Source organism: Polyodon spathula, chromosome 9 (genome assembly GCF_017654505.1).
Source record: "Polyodon spathula isolate WHYD16114869_AA chromosome 9, ASM1765450v1, whole genome shotgun sequence".
NCBI lineage: Eukaryota > Metazoa > Chordata > Actinopteri > Acipenseriformes > Polyodontidae > Polyodon > Polyodon spathula.
Window position 1 is genome coordinate 25,539,527 of NC_054542.1, and position 17,408 is coordinate 25,556,934.

Here is a 17,408-nt window from a genome sequence, read left to right on the forward strand (position 1 = left end):
TAGGACATCATTTCCAAAGCTTTTTGCTTTAGTGCAGAATTTACAAAATACAACATAACATGACTATAAATGACCGTCTGAGTGATTTCAGAATACAATTTTCCAAAAAGCTTTGCAAATGTACCTGTAATTGCACATGCCTGTAATTACCATTTCTCTAGTCACTTAAAATCAATTTCAGCAGTTCATACAGAGAGTACCAACAGTTATTGGCCAAAAATGAACAATTACACATCTCTCTGCTTCTTTATATCTGATATATTTCTTGAACCATTATAATACAAAGCATAATCCAGAAAACAAGAACTGAAGGTCCTGGACATTAGTTAATGTGCAGCACAGGAAGGTTACTCTTTTGGAATTGTCTTAGTAAATCACGTGGGACTCAGTTTTCCAAAGCTCTTTACTCATTTCAGCCAATTTTGTGTAAAAATAAAAACTATGGTGGCTCACTGAGGACATTTTTTAAAAAATGTTTTATTTAAAAGAAATAAATAATTTGGTAAGTCAAAATGATTGACTCAGGATGCCATTGGTTCTAGTTCATACGTACAAGGTAAATATCTCAATTTCGGCCAATAAGCAAACCACTCTAGAAAACACAGCAGCAATGTTACAATAGCATCAGAACCCTTCTTTCCTAGTTGTTTTTCACAGTTATTTATTTTTTTTGTACACAGGATCTCTACACGATACATGCATGTAATTATGATAATTATTATATATAATAATATATATATATATTATATATATATATATATATTTATATATATATATATATATATATATACAAAAAGTTTGCATTGCAAAGCTATGCCAGTCTCCTAAACGGCCCTAAGTGCCTCAGAGTGGACCACACAATAAAAACTTCAAGAGCAGCAATAGCAAAATAACAGACATGCCAAATAGGATTGTGCCAGCAACACTGAGCATGGGAGACAAGCACATAGTGTTTACTGGGGGCTGGGTGCTTTTTTACAGGCATAGATCCCAAAACCAACCTAACAATAACAATTATTATTTCATAAAAATTACCCTTGAAAAAATAAACACACACATAATATATATATATATATATATCATATATATTATATATCTATATATTATATATATATATATATATATATATATATATATATATATAATATTATAAGCATAATATTCACACAAATAAAGTATTAATATACTTAAACCCTTACTTTCCATATCATTTACACTGTTCCCATTAGACACCATACAGAAACCTATGCTATAAATGTCCAGTGGGAATGCTTCTTGAACTGCTCACCTACTGTATTTTGAACCCAGAGTACATTTGCTTGTTTATATGGAGTATTACATGGCTCTCATGCCACAAGACTGAAGTTACAGAAGGGTTTCAATGCCAGGACATGATACATAAGTGTTAGAAAGATGATGCAGATGATGATTAGTAATTCTTTATGTATGACAGATGAGATATATACGTTACACAGTTGCAAAGGCATCACGGTGAACAGATAATAAGCCTGGTTTAAGATGCTTTTAAGTCTTGTTTTTATGAATAAAATACAATTTGATATCCATGAACCTTTTACAGACTGTTGCTGGTTTCTTACAGTCCAGAACAGCGTCATGAATATAATTATTTATTTTAAAAACACAACATGCCCCACGGTCACATAGCGTGAAACAGCATATATAGAAAAGATTTATATCTAGCAAAAAATGAAGTTATTGAAATGTTGCTGTAGCTCACAAGTTGAAATTCAATTAAACTTTTTTCTAGTTGTGTTGTTTGCTAGGATTAAGAAATAAATCTCTGGGGCAACGTCTTTGTTGGATGTGTAGATCTATTTGCCTTTTTTTTTTTTTTTGGGCTTAACTAGAGTAAGCAACTTCAAATGCCATTTACAGACCCAGTATCACAGTTTAACCGTCACAGTGTTGTATATGCATTCCATTTTACCTTACCTGAAAAGGCTTTTATACAAAAGTAAAACATGTCTATAACCAACAGGCCATTAAGTTCATTCATTCCAGATAACACTGCTGCACGTGACACCAAGCATAGCCTAACAACCTGAGCAGCTACTGTCTGCAAAAGTTAGCCTATAAGAGCGCTCAAGTGACTAACTTTCATCAGTGTGCACCATGCGAAGACCAGAGTTGCACAAGGTAGTTCATAATACCAAAAAAGCACTGATAGTTATCTCTAATACAGACATGATACTAGCTCTTTAAATAGATCACGGTCATTGATTTTGCATGAAGTTTGCAATCATTGTAGGTGGTTAGCTCCAAGTTCAGATGCTTCATGTTTATGAGTAGTGTCCACTGATGGCCCGAGTGACCTTGCTCTAAAGAAGCACATTCAGGATGTCAGTCTAACCAGTACAACAAGGACTGAAGGGTACATAAGATTGTATACAAACAGTTTTACAATAACGCTAGAAGAAATGGAACACATCTGCAGTAAATGGCAATTCATTGTTAGTTATCTTACTTTTTTTCTCGCACTTGTAATGTGCTGTCATAGGCAAATGTCAAACCCGGTTCATCCCACAGGTTATACCCGCACGGCAATCGAGAAATAAAGTGGGTTCATCTGTATTTTTTAAACAATAATAGAATATAAATGTGCAATGGTTCAAGTACAAAATACAGTCACTCATTTAAACAATATGCAATTGCTTATTATATTATAATTATATTATAAACTATTAGTTTCCCCCTCCCCCCACACAAACTGCTACACATAAACAACCCTTCCCGAAATATTCTCTGTAGAGCTGTCAGAAGTCATAAATGGTGGTGATTGTAGAATGTGTTTCCAGCATATGCATTGAATGGGTTTGTGCAATCCAGTGTCAAAATCTGTAAAGGATCATTTTGTTTTATTTACGCTGTTAAAACAATTTCCATATATTAGAAATCATGCCTTAAGACACTGTTGTGTTCCAGAAGCAGCCTGCTCTAAAGAAAATAAATCTGTCTCCTCATGCTGCCGTTCTTCTTCCTGTCTCCCCGCTGGAAATCAAACCCGATGAGGGGCATTAAAACGCCGAACCGCATCGGAACAAAAATTACAACATATGCTTTTTAGGTTCACAGCAAGCAGGCTGTACAAATACCAGTCAAAAGCCAACCCCCCCTCGCCAATGATGTTTTCAAGGTCCCTTTTAAAAGTGTTATTTGAAATGTAGTTGTTCGCCTCCAACCTGTATTTCCAGAGCTTTCAGTGCTTCAGTAAATACTGTCTTTTTAAGGTCATTGGGAAGCCATCAGGAAACCACTGGTGTCATATCCCAGAGCTGCAAAGAGAAACAGACATTAATCTGCAAACGAATACACACAAGACACTTAATTAGGGCCTGTTCTTAATATCAGGACGGGCCTGACCCCAACCTCGACACAACATGGCACAGACTCCAGGTGCTGGAAGGTGTCTTGAATCCATTTAGTCATTCATTTTTCATGCAATTTGTGCAGAGAGACAGGCAGAGTAACATGATGACAAATGTGTTCATCCCAAACATGCTCAATTGGATTGAGATCCGAGGATTGTGGTGGCCATGAAAAACGCTGGCTCAAATATTCATGCACAGTTCTTGCATGGTGTATGGGTGCACTATCATCTTAAAGGTAGCCATCACCATTATCTGTTCAAGGATTCCAAGATATTTACTGAACAGGGAGTTCTAGATGGATAATAAAAATGGACAAACAACTGCCCAGCCCCCTGTCGTTCTCCACATTCATCTGTTCCAATACTTGTACGATGATCGTCTGTATTACATCAGTAAGTCCCATAGAGAAACTGTACTAGTTTTGAACTTACCTTAATAATCTTATCAGCCCCCGATGTCAACAGCCAGCCTCTTGTTACTTCATAGTGAATGTGAACAATGCTGTGCTTGCTGTCGTGGAATGTGGCTGTGGGTGCCCGGCTGAAACAGAGAATGGAGGCAGGAATCTTAGGGCAATGCTACAAAAGGCAACTTTTTCCAGAAACTAATACTGGTGACATTTTTCAACAAGACCCCCCTGACATTGAATAAACAACTTAAACAGTGGTGCTTTCGGATACTTTGGAATAATTGCCTACAAATATCACCTACAACAAGTTACTTCAACTGCTTCCATAAAAAGAAAACACGCTTCAGCCCAACACTATTCCTATATACCGTTATCCTCATAATAATCTTCCCCTTACAAAATGGCGATAGCTGTATTGTTGCCTAGCAACAAAAAGCCAGGAGCAACAATAGTAGGCTTACATAGCTGTCCAAATTGTTTTAATTTCGTACCATTACATTGGTTGTAAAACAGTGTGACTAATATATAACAAAATACATGAATGTTATACTGGGAGAAATAATTTTTCACATGCCACTTTTGATCAATCTATACCCCACTTTTGTTTTATCCTGATTTTTTTGTTACAGTTCCAGAGAATCCACCTGGCTTGCATTAACTGCTTATTTTAAGTTTCAGTTAGGTGTACTTAGACCTGATCTCCATAACCTAAAAGCATTATTCCTTTGCAATACTCACCCATTTCATAATTTCATTGGACTGCAATAGCAAGACTAACCCCCATGTCAGGAATGACGTGAATACAGTCTGTTATGGAATAATACACCCTGGCAATCAAATCGGTCTATAATCGCCAACCGTCTTGAGTATTTGGAGTACTGGCAGCCACCACAAGGAACTAAACAACTGCATATGAGATTGATCATCGTACCCTGGAGTACCCCATATAAACAGTGCATGTTTATCAAATCAGCTATTTTTGGCACGGGTCCAAATACATAAAGTAAAACCATTACAGATATATATTTTGAGATGTATGTTAATGGACTTATGTCAACAGCTCATGTTACATTGCAGAAGTAAGCTTCTAATGTTACAAATGATTATTACATCTAGAGTGTGTACTAAAATATATTTCTTCACCTACATTTTGAAAACTGTATATAACTTGTTTAAACAAAACCACTTTAGGAATAAGGAGGCTAAGCCGCTGCAGTCTTTAGGCAGCATTACAGTAGAATCATTATAAAGTCTTCCGTTTAAATAGAAATCAAAATGAGGCTTCACCGACAGTGAAGATAATAACCTTAATACAAGTTATGCTCCTAACTTTTCTGCTACTCTTTGCAATGCTTTTTCTATTTTTGCTCATGTGCCTGGCAAGTGGAATTATGTTTTTGTTTTAGTTTTTGTTTCACATGTTTAATCCACATGTGCATGACGTTATTTTTGTTTTTACGGATTATGTGTGACCTGGGGAATGTTCGCATGATGTAAAATGTGTGGTGTCATTATATTAACAGTGTCCAGCAGGTGGCACCAAACAGCTCATTAACTTTCAATGAAAAGGCAAAAGGAAAAAGTTATTTTTTTTCCTTCCAGTTCTAATAGAAGTTGCTTACTTTTTTGTTTTGTGTAAATGTCACTGTACCTGTACTGACCAAAGAGTGCTCTTCTGTTACAAAACTGCCAGTGGAGTTTGTTATTAGGCAAATGTAAGCTTTTGACCAATGTGTTGTTCCCATGTGATTTATTGTGAATTAGGGTACTCCTTATATGTGGTATAATGCATAGTATGAGTCTTTACACATGAGAGAACATCTTACCAAACTGCAGGGTGCAGAGCAATATCTGGAGAAAGCTAATTTATCCTGCGGAACATCACAAATCAATAATGAGTCTTCAAGCACTACACACTTACTCCTCATCAGTTATTGACTCGTGGCAGCTGTCGCAGACCCTCACTTCAAACTCGAATCCCATCAGCGGTATGGTGGATCGCTTTGAGCTGCACTTCCCACACATTGCCTTGCCACACTTCCTACAGTGGTGCTACAGAAACAGGAAACAGAACACTGGCTTACACAGGTGTGACCTCGCTGCCAGGAACCTGCTGCATTCCAGGAAACTGCAAAGCTTCCTCCTTTTAAACTATTCAAATTGAAATATCAGGATTTCCTCTATGAGCTTATAACATATGATCAATCAAGCTAGTCAGAATACAAACAAAAGTCAAAGAAGTTTTACTTTAATTAATGCATTTTCTTATTTCAAAGCCCATAAAAAATTACCACAGTAAATCTGCATTTTTCAGTGTTACCATGCTTTCCAATGGTTACACTGTTCCTGTACCATAGTTTACCACAGTTTGCCATGTTTATTGTGCTTTACAATGCTAATGTATGCTTTAACATAATACCACTATGCTTTACTAGACCTTTCTATGCTTTTACTATTGGAAACTTTCATATGGGAATTTGTAAACCAGTAAACTGAATCTCAATGTAGATGGAGTTTCTGTTTCATGCAATGCAAAGCAGTGACCTTTAAAATGGATTGCACTGCATAACATACTGCAGCCAGTTACCCTACCAGTCTAAACTTCTTGAAAAGATCATTTTACAGAACAATCCATACCCATCCTCTGTGCTGTTTACAATCAAACACGATTGGTAGGGTTTCCCATTTAATGTATTTGCTTTAAACATTTTGCGTACTTTTCTGAATTACCAGCACCTTGCTTTCCTTTCCAAAATTGCACATTGGCAATACAGGTGGAGACTACCTTCCTAACCAGCCTCACCTCAATTCCAAAACCAATCCCTATTCGTAACTCTTTTTTGACTGCTGGGGTACATACTAATTTTGTCCACATTGTTATACATGACAGACCTTGTCCATTTTATATTATTTTTATTTTATTTACTGCCAGGTCAAAGAGAGGAGTTTGGTTTTGTTAGCTTTTGTCCTTTTCTCTTACCATTTGACCAAACTGAGTTCTACTGTGAAAACAGAGAGGTCTACTATGAGGTTTTTATGCCCCCTTCTGGAGACCAGGCAAATGACATCTTATTTCACCTCCCATGCCAATACACACCATTAGTAATATACACTGCAATCACTTCCAAATTGAATTTGCTCATGAAGTTACAGGTATTTTCCTGTACGGTAAATATGGTAAATCTACATTCATTTGTAAAAAAATAAAATTAAATTTACCTGATACTGCCAAATGCAGCTTGCAGGATGCTTTGTTTCTGAATTGGAAATGCTGGTCTACTTGTTTATGAATTGAAAATTGATAAACAATTCATTGTGATTAAATGTTAATAGACAATTAAAACAATTTACGTATAATGTATTGTATTCAGCATTTGTAACTGGGGTGCCATTACCCAACTTTCACAGAAGACATAACCATCAGAGGAAAGTACCATTTGCCACTGTAATGTGTTGGGTTTACAATATCCTGGCTGGTGTTCGTTCTGTTTTAGATGCTATTTATCCAGGCTGCCCAACACACAGGGAGCCACCCAGAACTGGCTAGAGACACAAGTTCTCCAGGGCATTCCCCATTTATAAGTGAAGCAAACCTGCTGAGTGTTTGCAGTAACAAATAACAAAATAACAGCAACAACATAACACACAGCATCCGCCCCAAGCACGGATACCCAGGAGACAGACCAGTGAACTCCCCTGGGCCTCTCAAGCTCAAAGCCCACCAAACACACAGCAATCCCTCAGTGCATGCACTTAACTGTGACCTATCCAGTACATGCACAGATTGTAAAATACATACAAAGAAATCAATTTAAAAAATGAAATCCTCAGCTTGATAAGAGGAGTTAAACATAGTATTACACAAGTGCTGTATTACATAACAGATTTTCTTAAATAAATTAGTCATTCACTGGGTGGGGTTATTACAGAAATGAAAGTTTTGAGTTTCCAGTTCTCTGGATGCAGTCTGCAAGCTGTTTCATTTCAGTGCTAAAACAGATTTATGTTTTTCCGTATCACTTACACTAAAACGTGAACCAGTACACTGCAGCACAGAAAGCAGAAAATGAAGCAGAGATAGGCTAAGGACACAGGGTATGAGACACTGCTTTGCACAGTGGTGAGGGAATGGAATTTACTTAGTAATGTTTCTGATGCTGAATGATAGCCTATAAGACACAACTTGACAAAGTTTTAAGATCATTCAGCTAAAAGGAACGCAGATGAGCACTGATGGGCCAAATGACCTTCTCACATTTGTAAATGTTGTTACATTCTTAAAAGTAATTTTAAAAACCAGGCAGCTTCAACTGTGGTTTATTTATTTTTTTTACATTTAACTTGTAAGTGTAATTTGCCAGGCATTGAACAGACTTCCGCATTCCGTTCAAATCACGTGCCAAAGGGACCTCAACTCTGCCAGCCCCATCTACTCCCCCTCTCTCTTACTGTGTAGGGGGGCTCACCAGATGCTTTGCAGCTAGGAGAGGTGTTGTATTGCTTACCTGCCGGAGTCCTATCTTCTTGCTGTCCCACATCTGCTTAAAGTTCCAGAAGAAAGGCTGTTCACACTTCTGACAGGAATCGCTGTCTAGCCACTCCGGAGTCTTCATCGGCACCATTAAGTAAAACAGACAGAAAATAACGATGCTGCGTTGGAGCTCAAAGAACAATCTTGTGAACCAAGCATCATATCAGTTGTAAAGTCAGATAATAGTTTACAGTTACAGCTAATAATTTGGGGTTGCATTAAATCATTCCATCACATGTAATACACATGTAGTAACCCACATCAAAACATGTCAATGTCTGAATTCCTAAATTAAACACAGTAAAGAACTGTGACAAAGTCACAGAATTCACAGAGAAGGGCTAACAAAAGCAGTGGCCTCCAACCTTCCCTCCATGTTGGTTTTCCCCACAAAGTATGCTTCAAGCTTCCTGGCAGGAATTAAGTAGATTATGCCCAAAATATGTGGTTGTGTTATGTGGACTACTCTCTTCTGAGGACCACCAAACTCATTGACAGAATCTGGAACCCAGGACTCCAGTGGTGAAAAGCTAGATTATAAAATGCTCCACTGTTCTCCCCTCTCCTGTATCACAAGCTGAGTACTTACTAAAGGATAAACAGGCTTTTAGGTACCAGCATCCTCTTAGCAGCCCCAGTAACATGCTGTCCCAAGTGACCATAGTTTTAGCGATCTAACCTCTTGTCTTTTAACATCCATGTTCCAGATGACAATCCCTCCATCTGAGCTGCACGAGATGAGCTGCCGAGTGTGATGTGCGTAGCACAGGCCTTGAACCTTCTCACTTGAACAAAGAAAACTGATAATGAATTCACCGCATCCAAAACCAGGACCCATCCAACACACCTCTCCCTGCCACAACTGTACAAACCAAATTAAAGCTGTCCATGCATTGTTTAGCAGCTGTGTGTCACAGTGTTGTGAATTCATGTGAATTGTGTCAGTGATTTAATGAAGGGGGGGGGGGGGGGGGGGGGGTATTTAGTGGGAACGGGGGCGGTTTTGATTCAGCAGTGTCTCATTCAGCAGTCCAGATAAGCTGCTTGAATGCGTAAAAAATATGCATAGCAATTTTATTAGGAAACTGTACACAATAAAAAACAGCCCAACAAACATTGTCCAATCTCTGGCTAGCCTTGTTGACTTTGCAGCCAATCACAGTAAGAATAAGAAAAATTCAAAGCTACACAGGTTGAAGTGTAAACACCCCAATCCTGCTTCAAATCCACTGAAAAAAAAAAAAAGGTGCCTATAATATTAAACTATGGGGTACATGTTTCTGGGCCAAACACACTGCAATTTGGATTTTTTGTTGTGACAATTCGCAAAGTGTACATTTTGTCGAACGTACCAAGAGAAAATATGTTAATGAAAAGATCCGCAATTCGCCAATTTAAATATTTGTTGCGTCTTCTTTGCAAGACCTTAGCATACATTGCAAGAGTCATGCAACAATGTTCAAATAAATAGCGGCAGTTGAGTTATGGTTTGCTGCAGCAGAGGGTACCCGAAGGATAACGTCTATACATGCAAGAGTACAAGAATCAAAACAACTTTGTTTTTGTTAAACGCAAACATCACCTGTACAATGCATTCTGTTCCTTTTTTTACCATATATATATATATATATATATATATATATATATATATATATATATATATATATACACATACATACACATATATACACACATATATATATATATATATATATTACACACACAAACACATATATATATATATACACACACACACACACACACACACACACACACACACACACATATATATATACATATATAGACACACACACACACACACACACACACACACACACAGTGCCGTGAAAAAGTATTTTCCCCCAGTCTGCTTTTCTACATTTTTCACGTTGAATTTGGTCAGATCTTTTTGTGGGTTGTAGTAGTATATACAGGGAGTCTGACAGAAAAAAAAAATGACACCAAAGTTGTTGATGCCTATCAGTCTCGAAAGCAGGAAGCTATAAAAAAAGGCCAACAAGATGCTCTGATATATTGTGAAAAGTGTTGAATTTAAATCAAGGGAAGTAATATTAAAACTGTACAATGACTTAGTAAGACCTCATCTTGAATACTGTGTTCGGTTCTGGTCACCTCGCTACAAAAATGATATTGCTGCTTTAGAAAGAGTGCAAAGAAGAGCGACCAGAATTATTCCAGGTTTAAAAGGCATGTAATATGCAGACAGGCTAAAAGAACTGAATTTAGTCAGTCTTGAACAAAGAAGACTACGCGGTGACCTAATTCAAGCATTCAAAATTCTAAAAGGTATTGACAATGTCGACCCAAGGGACTTTTTCAACCTGAAAAAAGAATCAAGGACCAGGGGTCACAAATGGAGATTAGACAAAGGGGCATTCAAAACAGAAAATAGGAGGCACTTTTTTACACAGAGAATTGTGAGGGTCTGGAACCAACTCCCCAGTAATGTTGTTGAATCTGACACCCTGGGATCCTTCAAGAAGCTGCTTGATAAGATTCTGGTATCAATAAGCTACTAACAACCAAAAGAGCAAGATAGGTCGAATGGCCTCCTCTCGTTTGTAAACCTTCTTATGTTCTTTTCCAATATTACAACAAAGCCATTTCAAGAGCAAGAAGTAAAATTATCCAGGAAGTCAAAAAGAACCCTAGAACAACATCCAGGGATCTGCAGACCTCTCTCGCCTCGGCTAACGTCAGCGTTCATGGCCAACATGGGCCTCGTTATGTCTAGCGAACACCAAACACTGCATTCTATGTAAGAACCGCTTAAACGGTCAAGCATGGTGGTGGTATTGTCATGATTTGGGGATGCTTTGTTGCATCAGGACCTGGACGACTTGCCATCGTTGAAGGAACCATGAATTCTGCTCTGTATCAGAGAATTCTACAGGAGAATGTCAGGCCATCCGTCCGTGAGCTGAAACTGAAGCGCAGCATGGTCACGCAGCAAGACAATGATCCAAAACACACAAGCAAGTCTACATCAGAATAGTTGAAGAACAAGAAATTTAAAGTTTTGGAATGGCCTAGTCCAAGTCCAGACCTAAACCCCATTGAGATGTTGTGGCAGGACCTGAAACAAACAGTTTATGCTCGAAAACCCACAAATGTCACTGAACTGAAGCAGTTCTACATGAAGGAGTTGGCCAAAATTCCTCCACCGCGCTATGAGAGACTGATCAATAACTACAGGAAGTGTTTGGTTGCAGTTATTGCTGCTAAAGGTGGCGTAACCAGTTATTGAGTCTAAGGGGGCGGTTACTTTTTCACATGGGGGCATCGGGTGTTGCATAACATTCTTTAATAAATAAATGAAATAATTATCAACATTTTGTGTTATTTGTTCACTCAGGGTCCCTTTTATCTAATATTAGATTTTGGTTGAAGATCTGATAACATTCAGTGTCAGAAATATGCAAAAATGCAGAAAGTCAGACAGGGCAAATACTTTTTCACGGCACTGTGTGTGTGTGTGTGTGTGTGTGTGTGTGTGTGTGTGTGTATATAAAATGAAAGGAAGTTTAATCCCATCAGATTAAACTTTCACCCCCAAAAGGCTTTTCATAATCATACAGTAGCCACTCGCTAAAATGGACATGTTTGTCTGATCTGACATAAGGAGGTGTCGGGTTTAAAAACAATACAATAAATTCTCACACACATGCATTTACAGTTCTCGATATATTTTAAATATAAATCATTGCGCTGAAATAACACTAATGTTTTTTGTGTAGGCTGCACATTACATTATGTAAAAATATTAATCTGTACAGTAGGCCTATACAGTATACAGTACAGTAGTAAAATCAAATGAATACCTAGCGCACTTTTTTTTACTTTAGCCTACTGGTAACACAAAATAAATCATGCTGCTGCATTTTGTGTAGGGTTTTTTATTATTATTATTATTATTATTATTATTTTTAATTTTTTCTACTTAGTAGGCTAGACAATTAACACACAACAGATCATGGTCCTAGACAGATGCTCAGAATGAGCTGGAGGGGTTTGTGGCACGTGTGCAGTCTATTGCTCTCAACGTGTTGGGAAAACCAGAAATGTCATAGAAACGTGTTTAAGGATTGTAAGTACACCATGACTTTAGTGAAAATTATGTACTCAAAAATGCACTGAGCACAACTGGGAAATACCAGCAACAATTGTGACTGTTTAAAACATGCTTTCAAACATTCTGAACAAATTAATGCAATTGTAAATGTCACAATTGTTGGCAGCTTTAGTACATCTCATTATAATATTTGTGAACCCTCATTTGCACTATCACTGCCCCCATTTTGTGAATTTATGCAGGAACGCTCATAATTACATATTCATCTACGCTGGAACCGCAAACAGAAACTGCTGCCGCAAAGCATTCCCTAAAAAGTTGCAAACAGCATTGCGAATGTTTCGTACATTTCACCCTAGACTTCCGACTCGTTTGCAACTGATTTACAACTATTGCGACAGGCGCAACACTTTAGCACATCTACCCCTATGTGTTTCATAGCTTATTACTGCATTTCCTTATTTTATGTATCTGTATGGCTTTATATTGAAGTTTTAACATGTCACTGTGTTTAGGAATTGTATGTTAAAATTTGCAGAGTGTGACACCTTGAAAAAAATGTGCTCAGCCGATAAAGAACACGCTTGTGTTTGTACAGAATTTCAAAATAACATTGCAGTTAAAATGCAAGGCTCTTTTTTATGCCTACCCCATTACCATTAAACATTGTACAGTATTTATCAAGATTACTCATGACTTCGAGGTAATGTGCATTTTGCCCCTAGAAAATACATTTTACTCTCTCAGTGTTAAGATAAGAGGGCAAGTTAGTCCCAGCCCCAAAACCTTATCTGGAGCCCTATGTCTCAGTTCTCAGAGCCCTTGAGAAAATGATACAAAACTGCTCAGTTGTAGCAGAGGCCCAGGTACAGTATAAGAAGCGGGAGAAAGAGAAATGGCAGCTTCCCCAGCAAAAAGGAGCCAGGTTTGCTACAGGCAAGAGAGAGAGAGATAAAGGAGCTGGCAACAGTAACACTGACATTGTATTCCCAGGCTTGGCACACAATCCTAGGGCACTGCACTTCAAACATACTTCAAACTACAGGACCTTACTTCTGATGTCACCAGCACATTCAGCTGGAGTAGCTGCTCTAAGCCTGAACTTCAAACAGTTTCTGAGCTAGGAGGTGTTGAATATGTGAAAATATACAAGGAACCTCTTACAGGAACATTTGGTAGCAGAATAGGTCAGGTAACGAAGCAAATATAGAAGGCCATGAAAATAAAACCTCAAAGTTACAATTCATCACTGTTTCTAGGAAGTTACAACGCTAAGGATATAGTAGTGCCCATTACCACAATTCATTATCTGTGTCAGAACACCACAGTATAAGGGTTTGTCCACGCTGGACAAAGGCAGAGTGGTGGACAGTGCTGAAACACTGAAGCAGGAGTCAGAGGATGTGGTTCAAGCACAGAGTTACACACTATTATTAAATTAAATCAAAAACTAAATAATTTTAACAAGAGAAAAACAAACACTGCCTACCAGGCTCCTAACAAAATAGCTCTACTGTAGCAGAGCAGTAGAGCACATCAATAGCTAGCCTCTCTGTGGAGTCCAAAACTGAACTAACTACTTGAACAAAGGGACGTGCTTAAATACAGGGGGCCAATCAATTAAGCAATTGAGCTTGACCACATGCTGCATTCACATGAAAATGAACTATTTCCAGGGATCACTTAAAGTAATACATTTAACATAAAAAAATTGCATAAACACTATTTACAAGGGATGGTTTTTCATCTCATCAAAATAGGGGATAAATGGCTGTTTTAATTTCTGGAGATACTTGGAGGAGCCTGTCCAACTGTCTGTATGTCATACTTACATTTTTCAATGCTTACAGAGGATGCAGGTCATGCTGATCTGCTTTTTGATGGCTCTAATTAGAGCTTAACAGCACTAGGAGGGGTATATCTTACACTAACATGCTTGTTAAAATGAGGCTGTTTTCTGAAGCAGCTATCTCAGGATTATGCAATTAATACTTATGGTTAACTACTTGCATAAAAGCCACTGTGCAGTTTACATGCAAATCAACACAGTGGGAGAGGCTTCTTAATGTCACTTTTTTTGTTGTTGTTAGTTGCAAGTTCACCATCTCTAAACTGATCATGCAGAGCTGAACTGCCATTATTTGTTGAACTGACAAGCCATCTGCTGTGCCATGTATGCCAGTTGAAACAAACGTTGAACCCTTTTGAAGTTGTTTCCTGTAAATGGTTATCAGCACAAGAAGTGAAAAAAATGCTTTACATTTCGATTGGCTTCCTGAGCTGTAACAGAGCTTAAATACCTTGTTTCTAAGCAGTGCCAGGAGTTTGCCATTTTGGCGTACAGAGTGACATCACGTTAAAAGGAAACAATATTATATAAACAAGGTTTGTTCTGCTAAAAGGAGAGCACAGAAGGCTACACTGTGGATGAACAATTGAAAAGAAACCACTCTACTTTACATAAAATTATATTTTAGTGTAAAATGGGAAACTGAAGCTTTAATACAATACTGCATCCCACTGAAGTGAGCTATCTTGAAATAGTTCTAGTGCGGATTGTAATGATTTAAATAGGTATCACATGGTTTTGACAGGAATCTTGCAGTTTTATTTTGAGCAGTCTTCTGAAATACAAGAGTCCAGCAAAGAAAAATATAGCAAGGTATAATAAAGCACAGTGAAAGCATGGTACAGCATAGGTAAGCATTGTGAAGCCTAGACAGGTAAAGCAGATTACAAAAACATAGCACACCAAGGTAAACTATGCGCAGTATAGCCAAAATGTGCAAAGTGTCTGTACCAGTGGAAATGGTTTATCAGCACTTACTTGTGTCCTTGCAGTTCAATGGCTGTCCCTTTCCTGCCTCCTATGTCCCACATTATAATGGAATGGTCTGAGCTGCCCGAGAATAGAACTCTCTGGACAGGATCCCAGCAGAGAGCTGTAACACTGCCTGAAACAAGCAAGAGAACAGGCAGCTCCTTAACAGCATCCAGCCGAGGTCAGGCCTGCAGCGAGATGACTGCAAGAACACATAGCTCTAGTGTGGTGGTGGTGGTGAGGATGATGTGAAGGTTCTTTTGTTAACCCATTCTCAAAAATCTGAAAACACTAATTCATTATTATTTTTTTTTTATGTATTCAATCTGGCACAGAGTGTTCTACCTTTATCAGGATTTGGTAATGGTATTAGAACACGAGCCAGCCAACAAGTGAGAGGTCTGCCACTGCATTGCTAGGACTGTTTGCATAGAAACATGTGCGTCTTTTTCACTGTTGAAGGCTTCTGATTTGGGCCTCTGCAGCATGGCTGTTGCTATGCTCACAATACCCTGCACGCGACTGTTGCTAAACAGGATGTACATAACTCTCACACAGCTTATATAGAACTAGTGGATCACACAAAGGCAGTAACATGCACTCACAATGCACTTAATTGAGCATGTTTGGATTATATTCCTTGTATAGCGTGCACCTCCTGTGTGTTAGACTACCCTATAGAAAATATAGTAAAAAAGTCATAGTATACCACACTACTACCCCAGTACACTGCATACCATGTACCAGTGGTGTAGTTGAGGGTATACACCTGTATTTGGACAATATAGCATTTACCCACTTCTCATATAAAGGATACAGTTTACTGATTTCTATTCTCCTGTGATATGCAAATCCTGGGTTAAAAATAAGATATTTTAATGGTGAGCGTCTGTGTTGTGTTGCTGCGTGTGAGACTGACAGCTGAATGCTCTCAGTCAGAACTGTGACACGAGCAAAGGGGGCATGGCCACTGGACTGCGTGTTCTGTTTGTGTGTGTGTGTGTGTGAGTTTTCTGTGATTGGCTGTTAATGTTCTGTTGTTAGGCACACTGGACCTGCAGGGCGGTGCTAGTAGCCAGCGAAAGAACACTCACAGAAGTGTTCAGAGAAGGGCACTGCTGGGTCTGTGACTATTCACACGTGAACAGCACCTGAGAGGGGAAATAACTCTATGGGTGGGGGGGGAGCTCTTGTGGGCTGAGGGCCAATAACAATGTATTATCTGTTCAACTCCACCAAACAGGGGAGTTTACCCCCTTTTTAATTTACCACTACACCACTGCCTTGTATATAACATCCAACCTGTATATAACACAAAGAAATTCTCCCAATATTGGTCAAATACATTTCTGTTACATTACAAATACTACAGTAATAACTAAAAAACAAAAGTAATAACATATCTTTAAATAATAATAATAATAAGAATAATAATAATAATAATAATAATAATAATAATAATTACAACTTACATACCTGTATGCCCTTTAAATGTGGTGACAAGGCTGCAGCTCTCCTGCTCCAGCTTGAGAATGGTGACCTGTCCCGAGTGATCCCCAACAAAGGCATGTCTAGTCTCCACATCAAACCTGAGAAGACTGGTCAAGGAGCTTCACATTTACAATCCACTACATTATACATCACACTGAATACAGTATTAGTCAAAGCTGTACTCAATAAGCCATGGTATAATCTTCTCTAGATCTATTGTCAGCAATACGAATCCATACAGGAGATACTATTTCCTGGACACACATTCTGTTTGACAAGGATACTGCAGACAAGATACCCAGGCGGTTGTCCGATAGCCCCCTAATCGTTGCCCGCTTTCTGAACAATGCCAGTTGAAGTTTTTGTCCTGTCCCGTGCTTAGTACCCACTCCATCTCCAACACAAACAGAACCACTGTCACTCTACCCTGGTGAGCTGCGACACAAAAACAAGGTTGGTTAAAGACACATTCTCCTTTATAACACTGTGGCCACAGAACAAAACACGCGGACCAGAGCACCTAATGAAACACAGATGCCTTGTTTTTCTAACATGTTGCTATTTTTTTGAGCACTCATTACTATGCTGTAATCTGCTTCCAAATCCATAAAGTACTTGGCAATTTCTGCAAGGGATATATAGTAACCACTGCCTGCAGATACACAGGGTCCTCA

General features: G+C 38.4%; 1 protein-coding gene across 1 annotated transcript in view; it reads right to left on the reverse strand.

Annotated features, from left to right (window-relative positions):
• Positions 1 to 1,166: 1,166 nt before the first annotated feature.
• The window catches only part of wdfy2 (WD repeat and FYVE domain containing 2), a 29,452-nt gene continuing 13,210 nt past the window's right edge, over positions 1,167 to 17,408 (reverse strand). Inside the window, exons 5-12 of the mRNA XM_041258987.1 lie at positions 17,019 to 17,169; positions 16,720 to 16,832; positions 15,250 to 15,376; positions 9,009 to 9,114; positions 8,304 to 8,405; positions 5,720 to 5,850; positions 3,821 to 3,929; positions 1,167 to 3,293 (exon numbers count right to left, since the gene is read on the reverse strand). Of these exons, the coding sequence (XP_041114921.1) occupies positions 3,264 to 3,293; positions 3,821 to 3,929; positions 5,720 to 5,850; positions 8,304 to 8,405; positions 9,009 to 9,114; positions 15,250 to 15,376; positions 16,720 to 16,832; positions 17,019 to 17,169 (869 nt within the window). The 3' untranslated portion in view covers positions 1,167 to 3,263. The remainder of the gene's footprint in view (positions 3,294 to 3,820; positions 3,930 to 5,719; positions 5,851 to 8,303; positions 8,406 to 9,008; positions 9,115 to 15,249; positions 15,377 to 16,719; positions 16,833 to 17,018; positions 17,170 to 17,408) is intronic.